Genomic DNA, 20,329 nt, shown 5'->3' with positions numbered 1-20,329 from the left:
GTTTTTTAGGATGTGTTGTAGATTGCAAGTGCATCTTGGTGTTTGAATTTCATTAATAAATTTAATTATATGTAAAATTTTCTTTATTCTTGACTAGAAGAAGATCCTCTATTACGCCTAGATCAATCATGTTGAGTCACATAGTATCCACGATCGTCACGACCTCTTACACTTGATGGTTGGCTTTCCTCTTAGTGTATACCCTCACCACGGTGTCGATATGTCACATACTGGTCATGGACATGTGAAGTTTGTCCTTCTTCCATACTTTGTGTACTGAGAGTTGTTGGAAAAAATTCAAATGTTGAGGGAGAGGGCATCATGGAAGTATGTGTAAAATGATCGAGTGGGATTGTTGGATATTCATTCCGAATATTAGGCCGAATAGGAACATCCTGATGTCTTGTTGGATCACCTTATTCTTCCATTGGAACGCCACCATCAAAATATCGCACTCGATATATAGAGGTGAGTCTATGCAAGGCCCTTTTAGCATATATCAAATTTGGAAGCTCGGCCTGAAAAAGAATTGAATAATAAGTTAATGACTTTAAAATTTATTTTGGTATGTAATGAAGAAATAAAATCAAACAATCCTAGTAAACAATAAACTCATACCAATAAGTGATAGGATGCTCCTGCTTTCGTTATGTATCGCCTGCTCACAGTAGAATACCATTCAATATATCCAGGCCCAGTATCTACACTGTTATTAATAAGAGGTCCATTAACAACCAAACTTTAACGATTTTCCCAAATTGAAATTTGAGGAGCCAAATCTGCAATCCAATTTCGCTCATGCATGCCCCTTAAATCGTGTGAATGGAGTTGTGCGTCTGTATTGCAAGGTTGAGGAATTTGTTGCAACATCCCAAATTGATGCATCACACGATCTGGGTGATGCCACTCCACAATGAAAAAGAATATGAGTGGACATCTGGATGTCCATATCTCATTACCATCGAGACAATATTGCAGCAATAGTTGGATGAGATGATTGTACAATATCTTTGTCTATAATTGCACCCTTGCATAGTTGCCTATATAACCATGCAAGACATCTAGCCCCCCAACTGTATGTCCCGACAACATCAAAATCTACTAAAAGAGGAGGATACATTAGCATTCTGTTGTTGGATTTGTTGGGAAATACCAATCCTCCAATCAACATGAGAATATATGCTCGAGCATATCATTGAAGTTCCTCTTCATCTACATTATCTGGTAGATGGGCAAAGTTGTTGAATTGATCATCTAACCATGGCAGGCTAAGACAACCTCCCTTAAGAACGACGTCATTCGTGGTTACGCCTAAAAGAAGGGCACAAAGTTGTTTCTAGTCATATTTTAGGACCCAATCAATGGACTTCCATTAATCGGGAGTCCAAATTGGATAGTAACATCTTGAAGTGTAATCGTACACTCTCCATGCAACATGTGGAAAGTGTGTGTCTCCTACCACCATCGTTCCACTAATGCCATTATCAGATGTCAGTCTAATTGTATAAATTTGATACAGGAGACTCCGTAGAATCCTGCAGCTCGTTGATAATTCAATTTACGAGGGTTTGGGTCCTATTGCCTTCGAATAACAGCCTCTCGTCGTTGACAATGCATAGCATCAATATGTTTGTCTTCCCAAACAACTTCAGATCTATGGTTGCGTTGTAAGTACAAAACCGAGTCGTTGTATGGCCATGTGGTAACATCCTCGTCCATCTGATCCCATAAAAATAATATTAAATTTTGTTGGGATTGGTGTCCTAAATCTTCTGATAGTCTCGTAATTTGTAAACATTCTATAAACACATTGTTATTAATAAAATAAGTATTATTTTATAAGCTTTTACTCAATCTAATAAACTAAGATCTATGGTTATTTTATGAAACTTAAGCATGTATGTGGAGACACACAAGTGGATCATGCCTTAAGTAATAACCTAAATGGTCTATAATAGATGGATAAAGGAGGGATACCTTATCCTGGTGACACTACGGATGTGATCCGCTTTGTAGATGTTACAAGTGTTGTAAAGTGCTACAAATGGTCTGATTCTAACCATTCAGTGGAGACATGCGAGCGGGGGTATCCTATACAAATATTTTGTATAAGACCGGACCACAAAATGATTAATCTCTTTCTATAACATTGTTGATAATTGAAACTTACATTTCACTAGAATGACCATAGGTGACATGACCTTAATCCTGAGTGAGTTGGGAACTTCTGCTCATGAGAGCAGTCCTTTGATTTGTATGGGTGAGAGTGGCTAGATTTCCAACTCAACAAGCCTATCATTTTAGGGATTCGTCTGATTGGGAAGCTGGAAAATCAGCTACACAAGACAGAATTCACATCTTCCCCGAAGCTAGGGCAAGTAGATAAATTGCTCCCTTAGGGGCTGATTCTGGGTCTTAAACATAGTGGTCACACCCTCTCTTGAGAAGAGAGGACTCAGTCATAGTAGAACTATGACTTATTGTTCATTAGATGAATCAATGGTACTTAAGGAGTTAGATATAACTACATGGGCAAAACGGTAAGTTGGCCTAGTTGTACTTACGAGCGATTTGTGAAGAGTCATCACACTATTGATTGGTTGTATGGACACAAAAATATATCCGTAGTGCGAAGAGTGCAATTATCGGTCTTTAGTGGAGTGCCCGACAGTTAACGGAAGGTGGATCTCGTGATTAAAGAGTTTAGTCAGTTATTCATATATCATTGTAGCTTCAAGCTACAGATCTATAAGGTCCCCTTGGTAGCTCAATGGGTTCAAGTTGAAAACCAGATTTTGGGTTAGTTTGAAGTGTTCGAATTAACAAGAGGAAATTTGATTATATATGATATAATTAAATTGATTCAATTATATGTGATATAATTAATATGATGTATTTGATACATTATTAATTGGAGGAATTAATATAAATGTGATTTATATTAAATGCCATAAAAGAGAAAAGAAATTATGGTTTATGTGTTTCATATGATGAAATTTTGAAACTATAGATTATAAATATAATATGATAAGTTAGTTATTATATTTATTTACAATATATTGATTCTATGATAATTAATTATTCTTTTTCTTTAATAACCGACTTGAGTGGGTGGTTTTGCACGATTTATGGTAACTATGAGATAAAAAGGAAAATGGTTTTCCAAAAATTAGAGGATGATTTATTATTATATCGTTTCACAAAAAGAAAAATGATCGAGTAAAAGAGTTTTACTAAACGATAGTATGTCACAACCTAAACGATCAAGTATCGAGTTTATTATACAATAGTTACTCGTAGCTACATGATTGAGTAGCAAGTCTATACGATAGGCTTCTTCTTCTATACAATCGAGTATCAAGTCTATACGATAGACTTTCTTCCTCTATCGCAGATTCGATCGTTTACCTCATTCGTTCCTCTATCCAAAGTCATACAGAGCCCACAACTCCTGGATTCTCACACCGAGAATACCAAGGTAACTATTGTGGTGGTGTTCTTGTTCCGTTTGAGAGTCGAGGATCGAGTTGCACTCGATAGTGATCGGGGATTCTTCAGTTTGTGCTGTTGGTTGTTCTAATCGTTGCGTTCAAGTTCTTCTTTGGACGCGTTGCTGATTGATCGAGGGAATACTAGAAGAAGGAGTTCTTCAAAGGTATTATATACTCAATCCTTTGTGTTTAATTAAAGAATCATGCTTGTAATTTATCATTTATGCATAATCTCTTCCGTTAGATTGTAGTTTTTGTGTTCTTTCTTAATGGACTTTGGAATGATTCACTTCCGCTCATTGGTTCTCTATTTAGAGTTCCTTCAAATTTAACTTAAATATTTACTAAAAATCAATGTGATTACAATCAATAAATACAATGTCAATTAATAAGGAATACATCCTTCATTGTTACCAGTTACAAAAAATGTTACAAGAACGAGTCAATAAATAAATAAGTAAAAGAAGTTACAATCAATAAGGACAATTACAAATAAATAACTTAGTAGCATCACGAGCTCGATTGGGACAATTCTGTCTATTATGCCCTTATTGTTTGCAAATTGTGCATCATGTTTTGTAACGTTCCCTCCAATCCATTTCATTTTGCATGCGAGAAGTACACGGTCTGCCAACTTTTCTAACTCATGATTTGTCTGGATAAATAATGGGAAAGTTAGGATTAGACCAACATTTTTTATCAGGGATGGGCTCGAATTGGGGTGAATAACAAGCCAGATAAATGGGAATTTTGTAATAGTCTTCAATGTAGTAAAGGTAGTCTAACCCAATGGTCTTACACGCAGCCATAGCGTGAGAATATGTGATTCCATAACTCTTCCACTTATTGCATGTGCATATTCTTTCACTTAATTTTATTCGGTGTGTGGTTCCACCCTTTAGTATTATTGGGTTGATTGAGGTGGTGACGTCACATAACCCTGTTCGATGGTCAAATATGTTAACGGAATGTTTAGTTGCAACCCATTGTTCCAAGTTATTTCTTTACCGCATACCTATGACAAATATGACAATTACTTAGAATACCTCTACAGTTAGTATAAAAACGTGGATAACTAAGATGTGAATAATTTACCTTATGGTACTCTCCTGATTCAAGAGCAATCTCTATTTCTACATGACGAGCAGCGAAATAAGCAATAGTTCGATAGAATGTTGCTTGGACTAGTGCAGTGATGGGTAACTTTCTGGCTCCTTTCAGAACAAAATTTGTACTTTTGGTCACATTTGTGGTTAACCATCCATAACGATGACCACCATCATGTGACTATGTCCACTGCTTAGGATCTATGAAAGTAAAATATCGAAAGCAATTAGGGTTTGCTGTTTGAAGTTCAGCAATACAGTCATTAAACTTTTGAACTTGAAATTTTGATCTTGCACTATACATCAAACTCTTCAATAGACTATTTTTACACTTGTCGTTAAAATTACTCTCCACATGGCGCAAGCAGAATCTGTGGTGTACTCCTACCCAATCGTTGTTAGGGTTTCTAACGGTATATATATAATGCCTTTGTGTCTATCTGAAATTAGACACATTCCCTCCCTTCCATGCGCCACATGATCCCATAAATTTCTCAAAAACCAGCCCCATGAATCAACACTTTCCTCTGGTACAATAGCATATGCAATTGGATAGACGTGACCATTTACATCGACTGAGGTAGCTATCAATAATGATCCTTCATACTTTCCATACAAATGGGTTCCAACAGTTTGAAGTAGCGGCCTGCAATGCTTGAAACCCTCAATAACCGGTCCAAACAACCAAAATACACTTTGAACATGACAATCCTTTCATTGATCCACCTCATTTAGCCTCCAATGGATAACTATATCGGGGTTTGTGATTTGTAAGATATTCATCCATCTAGGCAACAAATTTTACGATTCGATTCAAACTTCGAATATTTTTGCAATTGCTTTTCTTCTTCCGTCCCACACTTTCCAGTAACTAACGGAATAACCATACTTTTTCAAGATAATATCTTGTAATGTTTTGACATCATCTGACATATATATATATTTAACTATGCTGCTTACCTGAGACGCAATTAGATTTGAGTCCGATTGATTATGATCATGACTTAATCTTGCACACACACAGGAATAAGGGCTATTATACTAGGTAATTTCAAATTTACCGTGTTTTTTATGGCAGACAGTGCGAAGTCTCCACGTGCACCCATTGCCATATCTTTTACACCTAACATCCCATATTGTTTTCTTCGACTTAATGACTTCAAAATTTTGATGTTGAATGATGGAATAGCTTTTCACTACATTTCTTAAATCCAATTTGGAATTGAATATCATCCCCTTAAACAATGAATCATACCCCATATTACTTTCTTCCTCCGTTGTCAAATCGAGTACAATGTTCATGTCATTCAGGTTTATCTCAGTAAAAGTTTCAGGGACTTCATGGATGCCATAAAATTGACCAGGTAGTTGATTTAAATTGATATCATCATCGTCTATTTCAACTTCTTCGTCGTTTGTGGCAATAGTTGGATCACAATGCTCATCCTCCACATTATGACTTTCCAACTCAATAGTAGTTTCAACTTCTTTTCTCGTTGAGGTTGGACTTGGGACACTGGGTTGGGGATATATACAGTTCAACTCTATTTTGAGGGTATGGAGCGTTGCTCATCATGAACTGTATATCAGCTTCACTTCGTAATGAGATAGAGATATAGAAAATAGATCCCGCTACATAACTACCATATCTAAATATTACCTCTACCCCCATCTCTATTTATTGATAATGCATCACATAATCCATCGATTAATGTGTTGAAGTCAACTTGACGATGCATGTTTATACGAAGAGATGGTTGACTATCATATTCTATCCCGCTTGGCAAAATTCAACAATGTCCATTGTAGTTTGCTCAATGCAATTTGATATTTATCATAATATATGTAAGTATATATTAGGCCAACTATATTAAAAAAAATTACACTCAAAATGAAATTTTAATTTGACCATTTAAAACATTTAATAAGTTTTCATTTCTTTTGTTTAATTAGGCCAACTATATTAAAAAAAATATTTAATTTTTTGGTTGTATTCGTTTCAAACAATGGGTTGAAAATGGAAAGTAATAATATAAAAAATAGGTACAAAACCATAATAAACAAATAGGTACAAAATCATGATAAATAAGTATGAGTTATTCCTTTTTTATAAAAGGAATGTTTTTTTTAAAAATAATATCTAACTTCACACAAAATAATAATTAAAAAATGAGAACAAAATCATGATAAATAAGTATGTGTTATTCCTATTTTTACAAAGGAATGTTTTTTTAAAACAATAAAGGAATGTTTTTTAAAATAATATCCACCTTCAAACAAAATAATAATAAAAAATGGGTACAAAATCATGATAAATATTGTTACTAAAGACATGCATCATCATTTGATCATAAATCAATGATAAATATTCTTTTATATTGACATGAATCTTTGTTTTTTAATCATCATAAAGTTTACAATATTAAGGTGAATAATCCAAAATAAATTGACTAGATAAATGGTAAACATAACAATAACAACAATAATACTAACATTAACGTTCAATATTCAATAATCAATACATCATTCCAAATAATAGTAATTAACTATATACATAACCTTTGAATGACTTGATTGTAGAGTTTTTCTCATAAATAAAAGCCACTGTAAACAAAATAAAAAAAAAATCAGTACAAAATTATGGACATTTTACATTTTTGTTTCATTTGAGAAATAAAACGTCTAACTAACCGACTATAAAATAAATTCTCCAATTAATCCACTATAAAATAAATTCTTCAATTAATCCACTATAAAATAAAATGTCAATGTTTCTCCAGTTAATCTACTATAAAATAAAGAAATAATATACATTATTAAAAAAAATTTAACATAAAAATATACACCAATACCACTATTAACTTTATATTCTTATTTAAATACCTCTCTTTAGATTTCATTTTCATTCTTTAATTCTTTTTATAAAAAAGGTATATCATTGGTTTTAGTTTTTTTTTTTGTTTTCTCCACAAAATAAAGTAATATCATCATTTTTTCCATTAGGAACATATTCTTAATTTTATATTTAAAACTACTAATAAATTTTAAAATTTTGGCAAAATGAAAAAAGATGTTTGATTATGCTTCTAATTGCAAACCTTTTTTTTTTTTTTTTTTTTTTACGTGTAACAGATATAGATAGGTATTTAATGTGAAAGATAGATTTTTAGATAACATTAGATTTTTTCTTTAAACGTGAATTAAAGATAAATTTTAATTTTTAAAAATTTGAATTAGTTTATTTTTACTAAAAGTAAAGAGAAAATGCGATTTTTTTTTCTTGTAAAAAAATATCTCAGTTTATATGTGATGCTAAAAGATATGGAAAATGTGAATTTTTTTAAAATTTTTTTTTCTCTTACGTATGATGCTAAAAAATAAGAGAAAAAGAAATTATTAATGATTTAAAATGTAAAATTTTGTTGAATGTGTCTTTCAAAGCTAAGTATTTCAATATGGACAAAAATAATGCCCTATTTATCTAAATAGTTTTAAAAGTGTCTTTTTATCTAATTATCTTTATAAAGTACCTTATTTTTCTAATTAACTCGTTAGTACATTTGATTTTGAATTTATTAGGTCATTGACTTAGTGAATATTTTAAAAAATCTAGAATCATTTAGAAGTCTAATAACCTATTTTTAATAGTTAACCCGAACATATTTAACACAATGCCAATCACATGTAATTCTTCCTTATGAAAACTATGAAATTAAACCAATATAAAAAAAATTATGAGAATCAATACAAAAGAAATTAACCCACTACAAAAAAAAATATATCAACTTATTAAAAGAAAAATATTGTACTTCACCAAGAAAATAAAAAACTTTGAATGATGGTTTGTAGAACTTTTCTTTAATATAATATCCACTGTAAACAAAATAAACATTAAAAAAATCAGTAAAGATTATTAAAAACTTAATTTTTTTTGTTAAATAACAAAAATATATAAACTTACTAAATAAAATATTGCACTGAAACAAATTAATAATATGAAGGTGGACTTAAAAATATAAAGACCGACTTGACAACTCTACTTTTTCTAACCCACCTAATGTATCTATTGAACAGATGCATTTAGACATTTTTTTTTAATGAATTGAAAAAAATAATATAATATTTCAAAATCAAGAGATACATTCGGATGAGGACAAAAAAAATAACCCCATTTACCTAACTAAGTTTAAAAGTATCCTTTTTACCTAATTAAAATAAAAATTAATCCTATAAACCTAATTAACTCGAGAAAAAAAGAAATTGAGTTTTTAAGGACAAAAATGGGAATTTGAAATTCCATGGTCCAGAGGGTTAGAGAACAATATGGAAGTTTCTACAAGTTCTCACTCTTCCACCAACTTCTGATAAAAAGGAACGAAAACACCAGAAAAGTGGCGAAATATCTAATTCTCTCTACCGTTCTATTTAAACCACCTTCAGTGTGATTCTTCACCATCAGCAGCAAAGCAAACAACAAACAAATTTCATTTCACGATCCACATTGTTGCACTCTTTTCACAAGCTTTCAAGAATCAAGAACACCATGTCACTGATTCCAAGCTTTTTCGGTGGTCGCAAGAGCAACATCTTCGACCCCTTTTCATTAGACGTTTGGGATCCATTCGATGGATTTTCATTCTCAAATTCGTTGGCTAATGTTCCTTCCTCTGCTCGTGAAACCTCTGCTTTTGCCAACACTCGCATCGACTGGAAGGAAACCCCACATGCCCACATCTTCACTGCCGATCTCCCTGGAATCAACAAACAGGAAGTCAAAGTTGAGGTTGAAGAAGGCAGAGTTTTGCAGATCAGTGGAGAGAGAAGCAAAGAACAGGAAGAGAAGAACGATAAATGGCATAGAATTGAACGAAGCAGTGGGAAGTTCATGAGGAGATTTAGGCTGCCTGAAAATGCTAAAGTTGAAGAGGTGAAAGCCAGTATGGAGAATGGACTTCTCACTGTGACAGTACCAAAAGTGGAACAGAAGAAGCCTGACATCAAATCCATTGAAATCTCTGGTTAAAGTTTTCTGTTAACCTCTGTTCTTCTCTGTGTCTGTCTACCCTGTAATAATGTTCTGTAAATCTCCTATGGTTTTAAGTTTTTGTTGAATGTTTCTACAAATCCCACTTTGGTTGGGTTTCCATTTTCTTCTACTAATGTAGTGAAAGCGTATGACTTCCTTTATTAATTATGTTTGCATATCCAACTATCAACTGCGCACAATATATTACATAGCTTAAAACATACAGAGAAATGAAATGTTTAATCAATGGCTTCTCTCTGCCGTTGGCAAAGCAATTGAATATCGTCAATCATCCGCTCCAAATCACAGTAGGACGATCCACCTTCTTCCACACTTGTCATAGCCAATTTTGCAGTCTCAATAACAGAACCCATCAATTCATTTCTTCTATTTTCCATCACATCGTTCACCATCTTCGCCACTGTTTCTCTGTCGCAAACGTCCTTCATATCCAACCCAATTCTCCAAACTTCACTCACATATCGGCTGTTCGTCTGCTGATCCGCAAATTGAGGCCAACAGATCATCGGCACGCCGGCGACCATTCCCTCTAATGTCGAATTCCATCCACTGTGAGTCAAAAACCCTCCAATGGCTTCATGAGCCAACACTTCCACTTGCGGCGCCCAACCCACCATACACCCTCTTTCCTTCGTTCCTTCCTCCAACTCCGTCGGAACCTCATTTTCCCCATCTTTTCCGGCCACCAAATTGGACCGCACAAGCCACAGAAACCGCTTACCACTATCCACCAATCCATGCCAAAACTCCCGAAATTGGTCATCCCCCATAACCACAACGCTACCAAAGCTAACGTAGATGACAGATTTCGAAGGCTGAGCGTCAAGCCACGTCAAGCAGCTCCGATCAACCTCCCAAAGGCTGTTATAGGACTCTAATGCCGGCGGAGATTCTTCACCGGAAAGCCTGGATTTCAGGTGTGCGTGGAGAGGTCCGATCGCGTAGACATTTGAGCATCGCCTTCGAAGATGTGACAGAACAGAGCCTTCCAAGTCCTCAAATGTGTTGAATATCAGAGCGTGGGCTTTAAAGCTTTTTCTGGTTTGCGTGACGCTGTATTGAAGAGTTGGATCAAATGGGTCTTCCAATCGGCAGAAACTAGGGAGATCTCTGCATCGAAGAATATTTTCCATCCCAGCCATACCGTCGACGATTCTATCCATGTCTTCTTCCCCTGAATTGGAACATAGATCAATCAATTCCCTCACCACCAAACAAATTGGGGGAAATTGCAAATAGATCGTTGATTACCTTTGATCGGAAGCTGACCATCTTCAATAAGTTTGGGAACGAATGAATAAGCCCAGAAAGAACAAGCACTGATAGTCCGGAAACTGAAAACAGGAATCTTAGGTTCAGCGTCAACATCTATGATGAAATTGAAAAGCCCATCAAGAATTATGCAAGTGGGAGTCGGACCCAATTGACCCGAGACGAGCATCTGCATGAGGAGTGGCTTGGTGACGGATTTCAAACGGTTGATCAAGTCAGAGAACTTGCCGATGGGGCGATTATCGGCCGAAAGGCCGTCCGTGATGGTTTGGAATTGGAAATTGGGAAAACGAGAGAAACGAAATTGGATGTCTGTGTGGAGAATGAGTTTGTGGTGAATTCGATGGATGTTGAGGAAGGTGATACGGAGGCCGGAGAGGGAAAGAAGCTCGGCGAGTTTGAGCATGGAGTTGACATGGCCTTGAGCTGGAAAGGGGAAGATCAGAACATGATGCTCTGGTTTTTCGTTCTCCATTGTTTTTCTACAGTTCACTGCGCTCTCTCTCTCTATCAACTCAATTTTTAAAGTTCATATACCACTTTTGGGTTTTGAAAAAAATGGAGAACTTTGAATTTTTACTGCAAATTTTGGTCGATCAATTTAAAGCACTTTCAATTTCATCATTTGAAATTTATGAACTTTAACAAAGGGTGTAATTTGAACTTCATACATTCGATACCTGAACCATTTTGTGCAATCGATTGTTGGTTTTTTACCAGTTTTAAACCTCATATTTAGGTTTTTGTATTTTCAATCCTTCTCCTCTTATCCATTTATTTTAGTCTTTATATCCTTAACTTTGATTCATTTCAATCTTGTAAAAGTAATCCTTTTGATAGGAGTTTTCTATAGAGGGTTCAAATGTATATTAGTCCAAGGTTTAAAAATAATGAATTTTGGTCTTATACTTGCATCACCAACACATGAAATTACTATTTTTAACCTAAGATGCGTCAAGATTTTTACCCTAACATGCATACACACCCACACACGTCCATATATTTCCTCGCTCCTCGCTTCTTGTATCCTCCTTCTCAATATGCTCTCTATAGTTCATTTTTACGTGGTTAGAAATTTTCTTAGTCCTCGTTCCTTATTTTTTGCTCTTGCTCCTTCTATCTTCATTCTCAATTCGCTTTTTATGGTTAGAAATTTTCTCTCTCTCTCCTTGTATCCTCCTTCTCAGTACTTTTTTTCTATAGCTAGAAATCCTCCCACTCTTCTTATTTCTTTAAAAAAATCCGGATTGAGCCAACAAAGACATGAAGAATAATTGAAGGAATCGATTAAAGAAGAATAAGAAACAGAATCGGTAGATTGAAGAAAGTAATGAATAGATTTTTTTCTAAAAAATTGCATATTATAATTTTTTAAAAAGAGCAAAAAGAAAATCGCAAATTATATATGCATCAAATTTATATCAACACAAGTTCAACTACACAAAACACATTTCTTTGAAAATCACGTGCAGACCTCTTAATTATTCTTAAATTTGTTTTATTATCTTATTATTAAATTATCACATGTTGCAATCTTATTGGATCATTATTCGCCACTTTTGACCATTAGAAAATTGTCCTCATCTACCATGTGATCGTGTTGACCGTTGGCCACCTCCGTATCAAGTGTCATGTCAATCGTCTGATTGTTGACTTCATCATGTCAATTGCCATGTCATCACTAAGTAATGATTTTTATTGATTTTTATTTTGACTATTACTTCTTCGTTTAAGCTCTGATTTGAGTTATTTAAATTGCTTTAGATTTGTTATTCAAAGCATTATACAATGGTCTTTTTAAATTACTAAAATTGTTAAGTGAATAAAAACAAATTTATTATCATCCAAATATTAATTAGTTAATTAATTAATTAACTTGTGATTACCGGACAAAAAGCCCACAGTGTCATTTAAAAAAATAATAATTTTATTCATATCTTCCAAATCTTTTAACTTTGAACTTTTAAATTGCCTTAAAAAAATTGATTTTTTATTAAATAAAAAAATGAGAATTGATGTGATAATGAAGTGTAACAGAAGAATATTTTCCACATTATTAACCATTCAATTTCATATAAAAGGGTGAATTTCTTAACATTTTAAAAAACCTTTTTCAAATTGAAAAAACATACAACTCAAATTGATAGCAATATTCCTATTTTCTAAAAAAAACTAAAAACCAAAAACCATTTTAGTTATCAAATGACCCCTAATTTTTTAGTTATAAAAAACGTTTTTGAAAACATACTCAAGCAGTTAGTGATAAAGCAGAAAAAAACCATGGGTAAATAAAATATCTGTAATTTTAATTTTTTAAAAAAAACATTAGAAAAGTCCAAAATATGATGGAATATGAAGCTGAGAATACTTTTTAGTTTTTAAAACTTAGTTTACTGTTGAAACCATTAGTAGATGGTGGATAAGAACGAAAAAATATATAAATATAAATTAGTATTTATAAGCTTAATTTTAAAAAATCAAATATTTATTAAATTAGATGTACTTTAAATAATAGAATATAGAGCATTTGTGAGGTTAAGTTGATGATTGCTTTGTACATAGTATTTGCTTTTGCATGAATTTAATAAGTTAACCATTACAAGGTATATGTGTGGGGTTTGATGCATAATTTAGCTATTACACGATATGTGTGATGAATAATTTAGGTATTACAAGGTATGTGCGTGGAATTTAAGTTATTTTTAATATAAAAGGTGTGACAAAACATGAAAATATTCTAGATATTACGAAGTGACAAAATATGAAAATATTCTAGATATTACGAAGTATTTGCATGTTACATACCAACCAGAATTTAAAATAATAAGTGTGAGCCTTCATTAATAAAGTTTTTGGATTCTCAAAGCTTTATTTTGATTTGGTTATTCAATGTTCTTCTACAAACAACGAAAAACTTCTAATTTTTATTTTCTTTGAAATTTTTTTATCTCTTGCAAATTCCAAAATCCACCCCTAGAATTGTGAAAATCACCCTTAAATATGGTAGTAATAGCAATTACACACTCAAACTTTTAATCATAAAAATTGGGCCCTCAATTTTTATAAGTGTTAAAATTAGAACCCAAACTTAAAATAATTGTAGAAACTGGATTCCCAAATGACAAAAATTATACCCTCAGACTTATACTATTGTTACAATTTCTACAATCATCTAAGTTTGAGGGTTCAATTTTAACACTTTATAAATTTGAGGATTCAACTTTTACAATTGAAAGTTTGTGAGTATAATTGCAACTATCATTATACTTAATAGGTAATTTTTGTACATCTATATCACAAATTCTTATATTTAGAAACAACAATTCTTAGATGCATTGTTTGCAACTTTTCCTACTTTCAATTGTCCAATTTTACGCTCTACACGTTCAATAAATCTTAAAATAATAATAAATTATGTTGGTATTATAATATCTTGCATGAAAATATTATTATTATTTAACCAATATCTAAATTTAAGATTTATTGAAAATACATGAAGCAAAATTAGAAAATTAAAAATAGGACTAAAATTGAACAAACTTAAAAATATAGGCAAAAAAATAGTATTTTAGCCAAAAAGAAATTCTTTTGTTTTATTTTTATATCAAAATGTGGCATCAACAGATCAAATATCTTCTAAATGCTAAATATAAGTGACATCTAATTTTTTTAAAGGTTAAATTACAAATATGATTTTACAAATATGATTACTATGGTTTAGAGAAAATCAGAATACGTATGATTTTAAAAGTTGGAATGTACGATTTTTTAAAATAATGTTATTTTAATAATTAATAACAAAAATAGGATTGAGGGAAAAATATTGACAAAAATAGAGTTGTTTAATTGTGGACCCAATACACGATTAGGTGAAAACGTGTACTTAGTTCACAAAGTATCTAAATGAACTATGGACCGATTTTCCCTAAATTGTAGACTCGATCCACGATTTTAACTGCACATAGATTCACATTCCACCCGTTTGCTAGATAAGAGTGCTACGTTTCACGATAACAATCTAGTATCGAGTACACGTGTACGAAAACCCTTAACTGTCAAAGTAAACCTCTTCATTCTGAATTCTTTAATTCGGAATGAATCAAATCTCCCAAAGTAGGATTCGAACCTATGACTAATTGGTTAACAATTGATCGCTCTATAACTGAGCTAGTGAGGAAGGCTTGCACCTCTATTGACTAATGCCTGAGTCGCAACATCAAGGTTTGACCCAAATTAAGCAAATCGGCCACTTCGGTGCAGTTTCTTCTCAAAGAACAAGATTTTTTTTTCATTCTTGAGAAAAGAGAAGCCCGTAAATCTTGTGCTAATGGCTTTTTCAATCAAGTGATGTTGTTATAGATAGTTGCTCCCCAAAAGCTCATCTGACCCCAAGGTAGAACGTATCCTGTAAAAGCTGTCACAATCATTAATAGGAAGATTACAACTTTGAGACACTGAACAAATTCCCTAGGACTGCTATAACTCACATGATATAGACCACGAAAAATACGTGCTCCTCCTTGCTCACCGACTTAAGAATCTAAAAGTGACCTTTGAATGTTGTCGTGATGCTTTGGTTACGAAGGTTGTCAAGGTCTAGGTTTATGGATGGATTCAGTTAATGAAAGTCCCCCGATTGGGTTTCGGTTAAGTAATCTGTCTATCCATCTGGTTCGGTTTCGACCAAAGTATGGTTGGGGTTTCGTAGTTAAGGATGAGGATTTGGGGGAAGAATACTAACTGAATTCAGGTTCTTGACTAATCCAATAAAAAATTGAGGAGGTAGGATAGGCAGTTGGTCAGATCTAGTATGGATCGTACATGAATGATAGTTGGAGTTAGTGACTCTCTTAGGGTTCCCTCATCTGGGATCCCTGAGGAAAAGGATCAAGTTGGCCAGCAAACGATCGAGATCATTCAATACAATGGTATGAACATGATACCAAGGCAAACCCATGAAAATACCCCTTTATCAACGAGGATCCCAATTCATGGATTTCTCGATTTAAGAAGTCAAAATAAAGAGGATCGAACTATTTCTTCTTACCCTTTTTCAAAATTGATAAATGTTAGAGCAATTTCAATAATCGGGTTCATTGATATTCCTGGTATAGTAGATGTTATCACACATACAATCATACTCAATTCGATGGAATTATTTGATCTTAAGAAAGATGTACAATGCTCGTTGAGTGCACTTGCAAAGGACCGACAACGAGCTATATAGAGGATATGAGAAAGAATCCCTTATTTATATACTACAAAAAAGAAAGTGTCCAAGGGTTGGTTAAGTTCAGTTTCCTCTTGAGTCGAATGTGGGATTGATCTCTTCTATTTTATGGGTGTGACATTATTTCTGGAGAAGAGGTCATAAATTAGGGGTTATCGGGACTAATGTTGCGAGCTTCTGGAATACCATGGGATCTTCATAAAGTTGGTCATTATGAGTGTTATGACAAATTTTATTGGGAAGTTTAGTGGCAAAAAGAAGAAGATTCATTAACTCGTTATTTAGTTAGACTTGTTAAGATGACAGAATCCGTAAAAATTATTCAACAAACTTTGGAAGGAATTCTAGGGGGACGTTATGAAAATTTAGAAATAGGATATTTTGATTGAGGGAGGTCTCTAGAATGGAATGACTTTGATATCGATTCATTAGTAAAAAAACTTTCGCCAATTTTTGAATTGGTGAAACAAGAACTTTATTTGAGAGTCGAAGCCCCTAAAGAAGAAGGGTGTGACAGGTGGTATATACAGGACCCAAGTACATATTCACTGCGGCATGCTGATCTACACTCTAGGATCGTTAACCACCTTCTTTGCATACTTTAATGTCGACTGGGCTAGCTGTTCTGATAGCAGATGGTCCACTACTGGCTTCCGCGAAAACTTTAGGAACCTAGGTAATAGTATCCTAATCAAAGAGCTGATAAAGGGGATGAACTAAACAGGGAGTCTACTAGACAGGGTTCAACTAGCGGAGACTCTTGGAACAACTGGAGTAAGAAGTCCCCAAGTGAGCGTATTATGGGAGACCGTCAAGCACATCGGCAAGGATCAAAGGGAATCTCGCTGTTGCATGGCTCAGGTTATAGCAATGCGCCATCAGAAGTTCAACAGCCAGTTTCACGATTGGGCATGAGTGCTCGAAAGTTGTCATTGTATACTCCCGTGGGTTGGAAGCGGCAGAGGAAGGTTTTTTTAGCTTTCTTCAAGATTTGGCTTGAACTGTTCGGCAGATTCCCACGTGGCGCATTTGTTCGCCACTTTTTTCTCAACTATTCCCATCGCTTTTGAAAGGCGAGACAAGCTACCTTTAGTTAAAGCCTCTCATATATGTATCTATTTGATTCAGAGGGGAAGAACTTGCATCAGTATCTTAATTTCAATTCAGCTTGAGGCAAGTGCTTGATAGTGGATCGTTCGATAAGGCCATTGTAGTGTGGTTAATCGAGGAACTTCAAGGCACATTGTCAGCCCTAAGATTTTGGGTAGTGAGTTCCAATGAAGAGTTGTAAATCGAAAAGTTTGAATGATAAATTTGAAAATACTGTTAGAACTGAAATTGAAATGTCACAATATTTTTTTTATACATGTCAAAGTGACGGAAAAGACAGAATAGTTTTTACACATCCACTTAGTGTAGTAACTTTTTTTTTTTTTTTGAAATGATAGAAAAAAAGATATCTTTGTTCACAACAGAAAAACTTTCTTATGATGAATTCGATAATCCTTGGAATTATCTTAATGAACAAAAAAATCAATTTAAACAAAAAAAATTATAAATAGAATTCAAGTTATGGATAAGGGATCCCTTACTCTAGCTCGAGATGTACGGGAAAAAATGACTCAATTAGTTAATGATAAAACTAAAAAAAATACTATTTACCAAAAACATATGATCCGTTGTTGAGCGGACCTTACCGCAGACGAATCCATTTTGTTTTTTCATTCTCAATGATAAATGAAACTTCTAGAAAAAAATTATATAAGAATGTTTGGACAAATAAGATTCATGCTATCTTTCTTAATACTAATTACCCACAAATTGAAGATAAAATTGAGTCAGAAGATGGAATAAAATCTTTAAACTTTTTATTCGATGCAGTTATAACTCCTTACAATGCTAAAGCAAGTCATCAAAACTCGATCGAAATAAGAGAAATTAGTTAAAAAAAAAAAAAGTTCCTTGATGGTCATACAAATTAATCGATGAGTTAGAACAATAGGAAAGAGAAAATGATGAAATTATTGTGGAAGATCATGGAATTCGTTCAAAAAAAGCCAAACGTGCCATAATTTTTACTGATAATCTAGAAACTAGAGATACTTATACTAATATCAAATATAGTAGTAATCCTGATCAAACAGACAAAGTTGTTTTGATACGATATTCCCAAAAATCGAATTTTCGTCAAGACGTAATTAAAGGCTCTATGCATGCTCAACAACGTAAAACAGTGTTCCTCGTCATCAATATGTTTGCTCGCAGTAATTGTGACCTCTCGGGAGAATAGATGACTGCATCAAAGATGCTACACATGTCGTTTTTTAGGGGGCCTATAACCATTATGTGGCATAGGGGTTACATCTCGTATGAAACTTAATAGTATATCGCTTCCACAAATAGCTCTTAATGTTGCATCTCTTCGGAGACTAAAGCCCTTTATCATAACTTCGGCTCATTGCATACCGTGATCCACTTCTACTCGAATAGCATTTCCTGCTACGGTTTGAATGGCAAATGGTGTCCCTTTTATTGTACCTTTGAATCCACACATACCGACAAAGGACCAAAAAATTACCCGACCCCATACATCTGTAACAGTCACAATCGTACTATTAAAACTTGCTTGAACATGAATAATGCCCTTTGGTATTGTACGCGTACTTTTACATGAGCTAATACATCAATTTCTACATGAACCGATTCTTGGTATGGGTTTTTTCATATTTTATCATCTCATAAATCTAAGTCAGAGATATATGGATATATCCATTTCATGTCAAAACGAATCCTTTAATTTCATTTTTATGTGTATATTGTGGGTGGCCTTTAGGAGTCCTTTTTTTTTTTTTTTTATTACTTTTTTAAAGATTATCCGTGTCTTTGTTATGTCTCAGATTGGATCAAGTTATCATAATTAATCTCCGCCTACAGATCAAGTGACATTTTTCACAAATTTTCTGAATGGATGCCCTTATTTTTATATTTGTCATTTCTTATCTTAATTTCGAATCTACTTATTGGAATAAAATAAGTTTCTTGAAATTTTCTATTTCGAATTGTATCCCTAAAAAAAAAAGAATATTGCACGTGAAAAGAGAAAGGTGCTTAATTCCGAGAGCGTTTTTAGGCTTGAAGAGTGGGAAAGGGAAGCATACTTAGGACAATAGGCCTCAAAGCTGTTAGCAAGTAGTCCTCGATCCATCTTTCCATGAATTACTGAAAATGAAAATAAATTCATAAAAATTCAAGATCTAATAAATCAAATAATTCAAAATGACTTTTAAAATTACTGAGTTTTTGACTCCCGATTATCCAATTGATTAATTAATTCTTTATAATGATTTGATTTTTCTTTGATAATTAAGAAAGTAATCGTTGGCATTCTTCGGAAATTTTATGTAGATCTCTTTGAGATAAATAGTCTTTTTTGTGCAATTCCAAATGTGAAGTAACTAAGCGGGTAATAGGAAAACCTCTCTTGTGGCCCTTGCCTATACTAAAAAAACATGATCTAAAGCCTCTTTCCTACAAAGCCTTGGCAAGTAGTCTCCTACAAAAACACTCTCCATTTGTGCTTTCATACCCCTACTAGGTTAAAACAAGCTCACCGTTCATTCCACTATCAAGTGGGTAACAAGTAATCGTGTACTTGGTGCACATTTCACTTGCTAAACCGTGGATGGGGTCCACGAGTTCTTGGTCCTCAAAACCCATCGAGGACCCAGATTTGTTCACTTGCCTCTCCATTTTTCTTTCATTCTCTCTATTTTCTTCCATTTCATGTATCACCATTGTCATTTGTTGTCTTTTTGGCCTTTAATCTCAAATTAATTAATTTTAACCAATCAATTAATTAATTTTTTGATGATAACAAACCTGATTTTATTTACTAAAAATTTTATTAATTTGAATAGTTCATAACATAGAGCTCAAAATGATTCCGACGGCTTTTGAATCATCCAAATCATAGTTCAAATGAAGAAAATATAGTCAAAAGAAGTTTAATGGAAAAATGCTCGAGTTAGTTAAATTATCAAATTGGACCAATTAAAGAGTGTCACTCAAACTATAGGTGAGTGACACACGGATCTAAAATTTACAATCGGTGGATTTTAGTTTTATTAAAAAAAAATTACCATTGCATACCCCACACACACACACACTATATATATATATATAT

The 20,329-nt window shown here is 33.4% G+C and overlaps 2 protein-coding genes across 2 annotated transcripts; one reads left to right on the top strand and one right to left on the bottom strand.

Annotated features, from left to right (window-relative positions):
- Nucleotides 1-8,888: 8,888 nt before the first annotated feature.
- LOC120081738 (17.8 kDa class I heat shock protein-like) lies at nt 8,889-9,747 on the top strand. The gene has a single exon (XM_039036840.1). The coding sequence runs from the start codon at nt 9,141-9,143 to the stop codon at nt 9,618-9,620; it is 480 nt and encodes a 159-aa protein (XP_038892768.1). The 5' UTR covers nt 8,889-9,140; the 3' UTR covers nt 9,621-9,747.
- Nucleotides 9,748-9,759: 12 nt separating this feature from the next.
- Nucleotides 9,760-11,613, bottom strand: LOC120081737 (7-deoxyloganetic acid glucosyltransferase-like). The gene is made up of 2 exons (XM_039036839.1): nt 10,896-11,613; nt 9,760-10,818 (listed from the first exon to the last, which is right to left on the bottom strand). Exons 1-2 carry the CDS (start codon nt 11,389-11,391, stop codon nt 9,863-9,865), a joined length of 1,452 nt encoding a protein of 483 aa, XP_038892767.1. The 5' UTR covers nt 11,392-11,613; the 3' UTR covers nt 9,760-9,862.
- Between the last annotated feature and the right edge of the window lie 8,716 nt (nt 11,614-20,329).

Source organism: Benincasa hispida, chromosome 7 (assembly GCF_009727055.1).
Source record: "Benincasa hispida cultivar B227 chromosome 7, ASM972705v1, whole genome shotgun sequence".
NCBI classification, from domain to species: Eukaryota; Viridiplantae; Streptophyta; class Magnoliopsida; order Cucurbitales; family Cucurbitaceae; genus Benincasa; species Benincasa hispida.
The sequence above is the reverse complement of the archived record's forward strand: the minus strand, read 5'-3'. Positions and strand labels throughout refer to the sequence as shown.

Excerpts from the sequence above, each read along its gene's own strand:
- LOC120081738 (XM_039036840.1), top strand. The coding sequence starts at position 9,141 with ATGTCACTGATTCCAAGCTTTTTCGGTGGTCGCAAGAGCAACATCTTC.
- LOC120081737 (XM_039036839.1), bottom strand. The coding sequence starts at position 11,391 with ATGGAGAACGAAAAACCAGAGCATCATGTTCTGATCTTCCCCTTTCCA. Across the intron at positions 10,819-10,895 it reads TGGTCAGCTTCCGATCAAAG|GGGAAGAAGACATGGATAGA; the intron begins GTAATCAACGAT and ends GTTCCAATTCAG.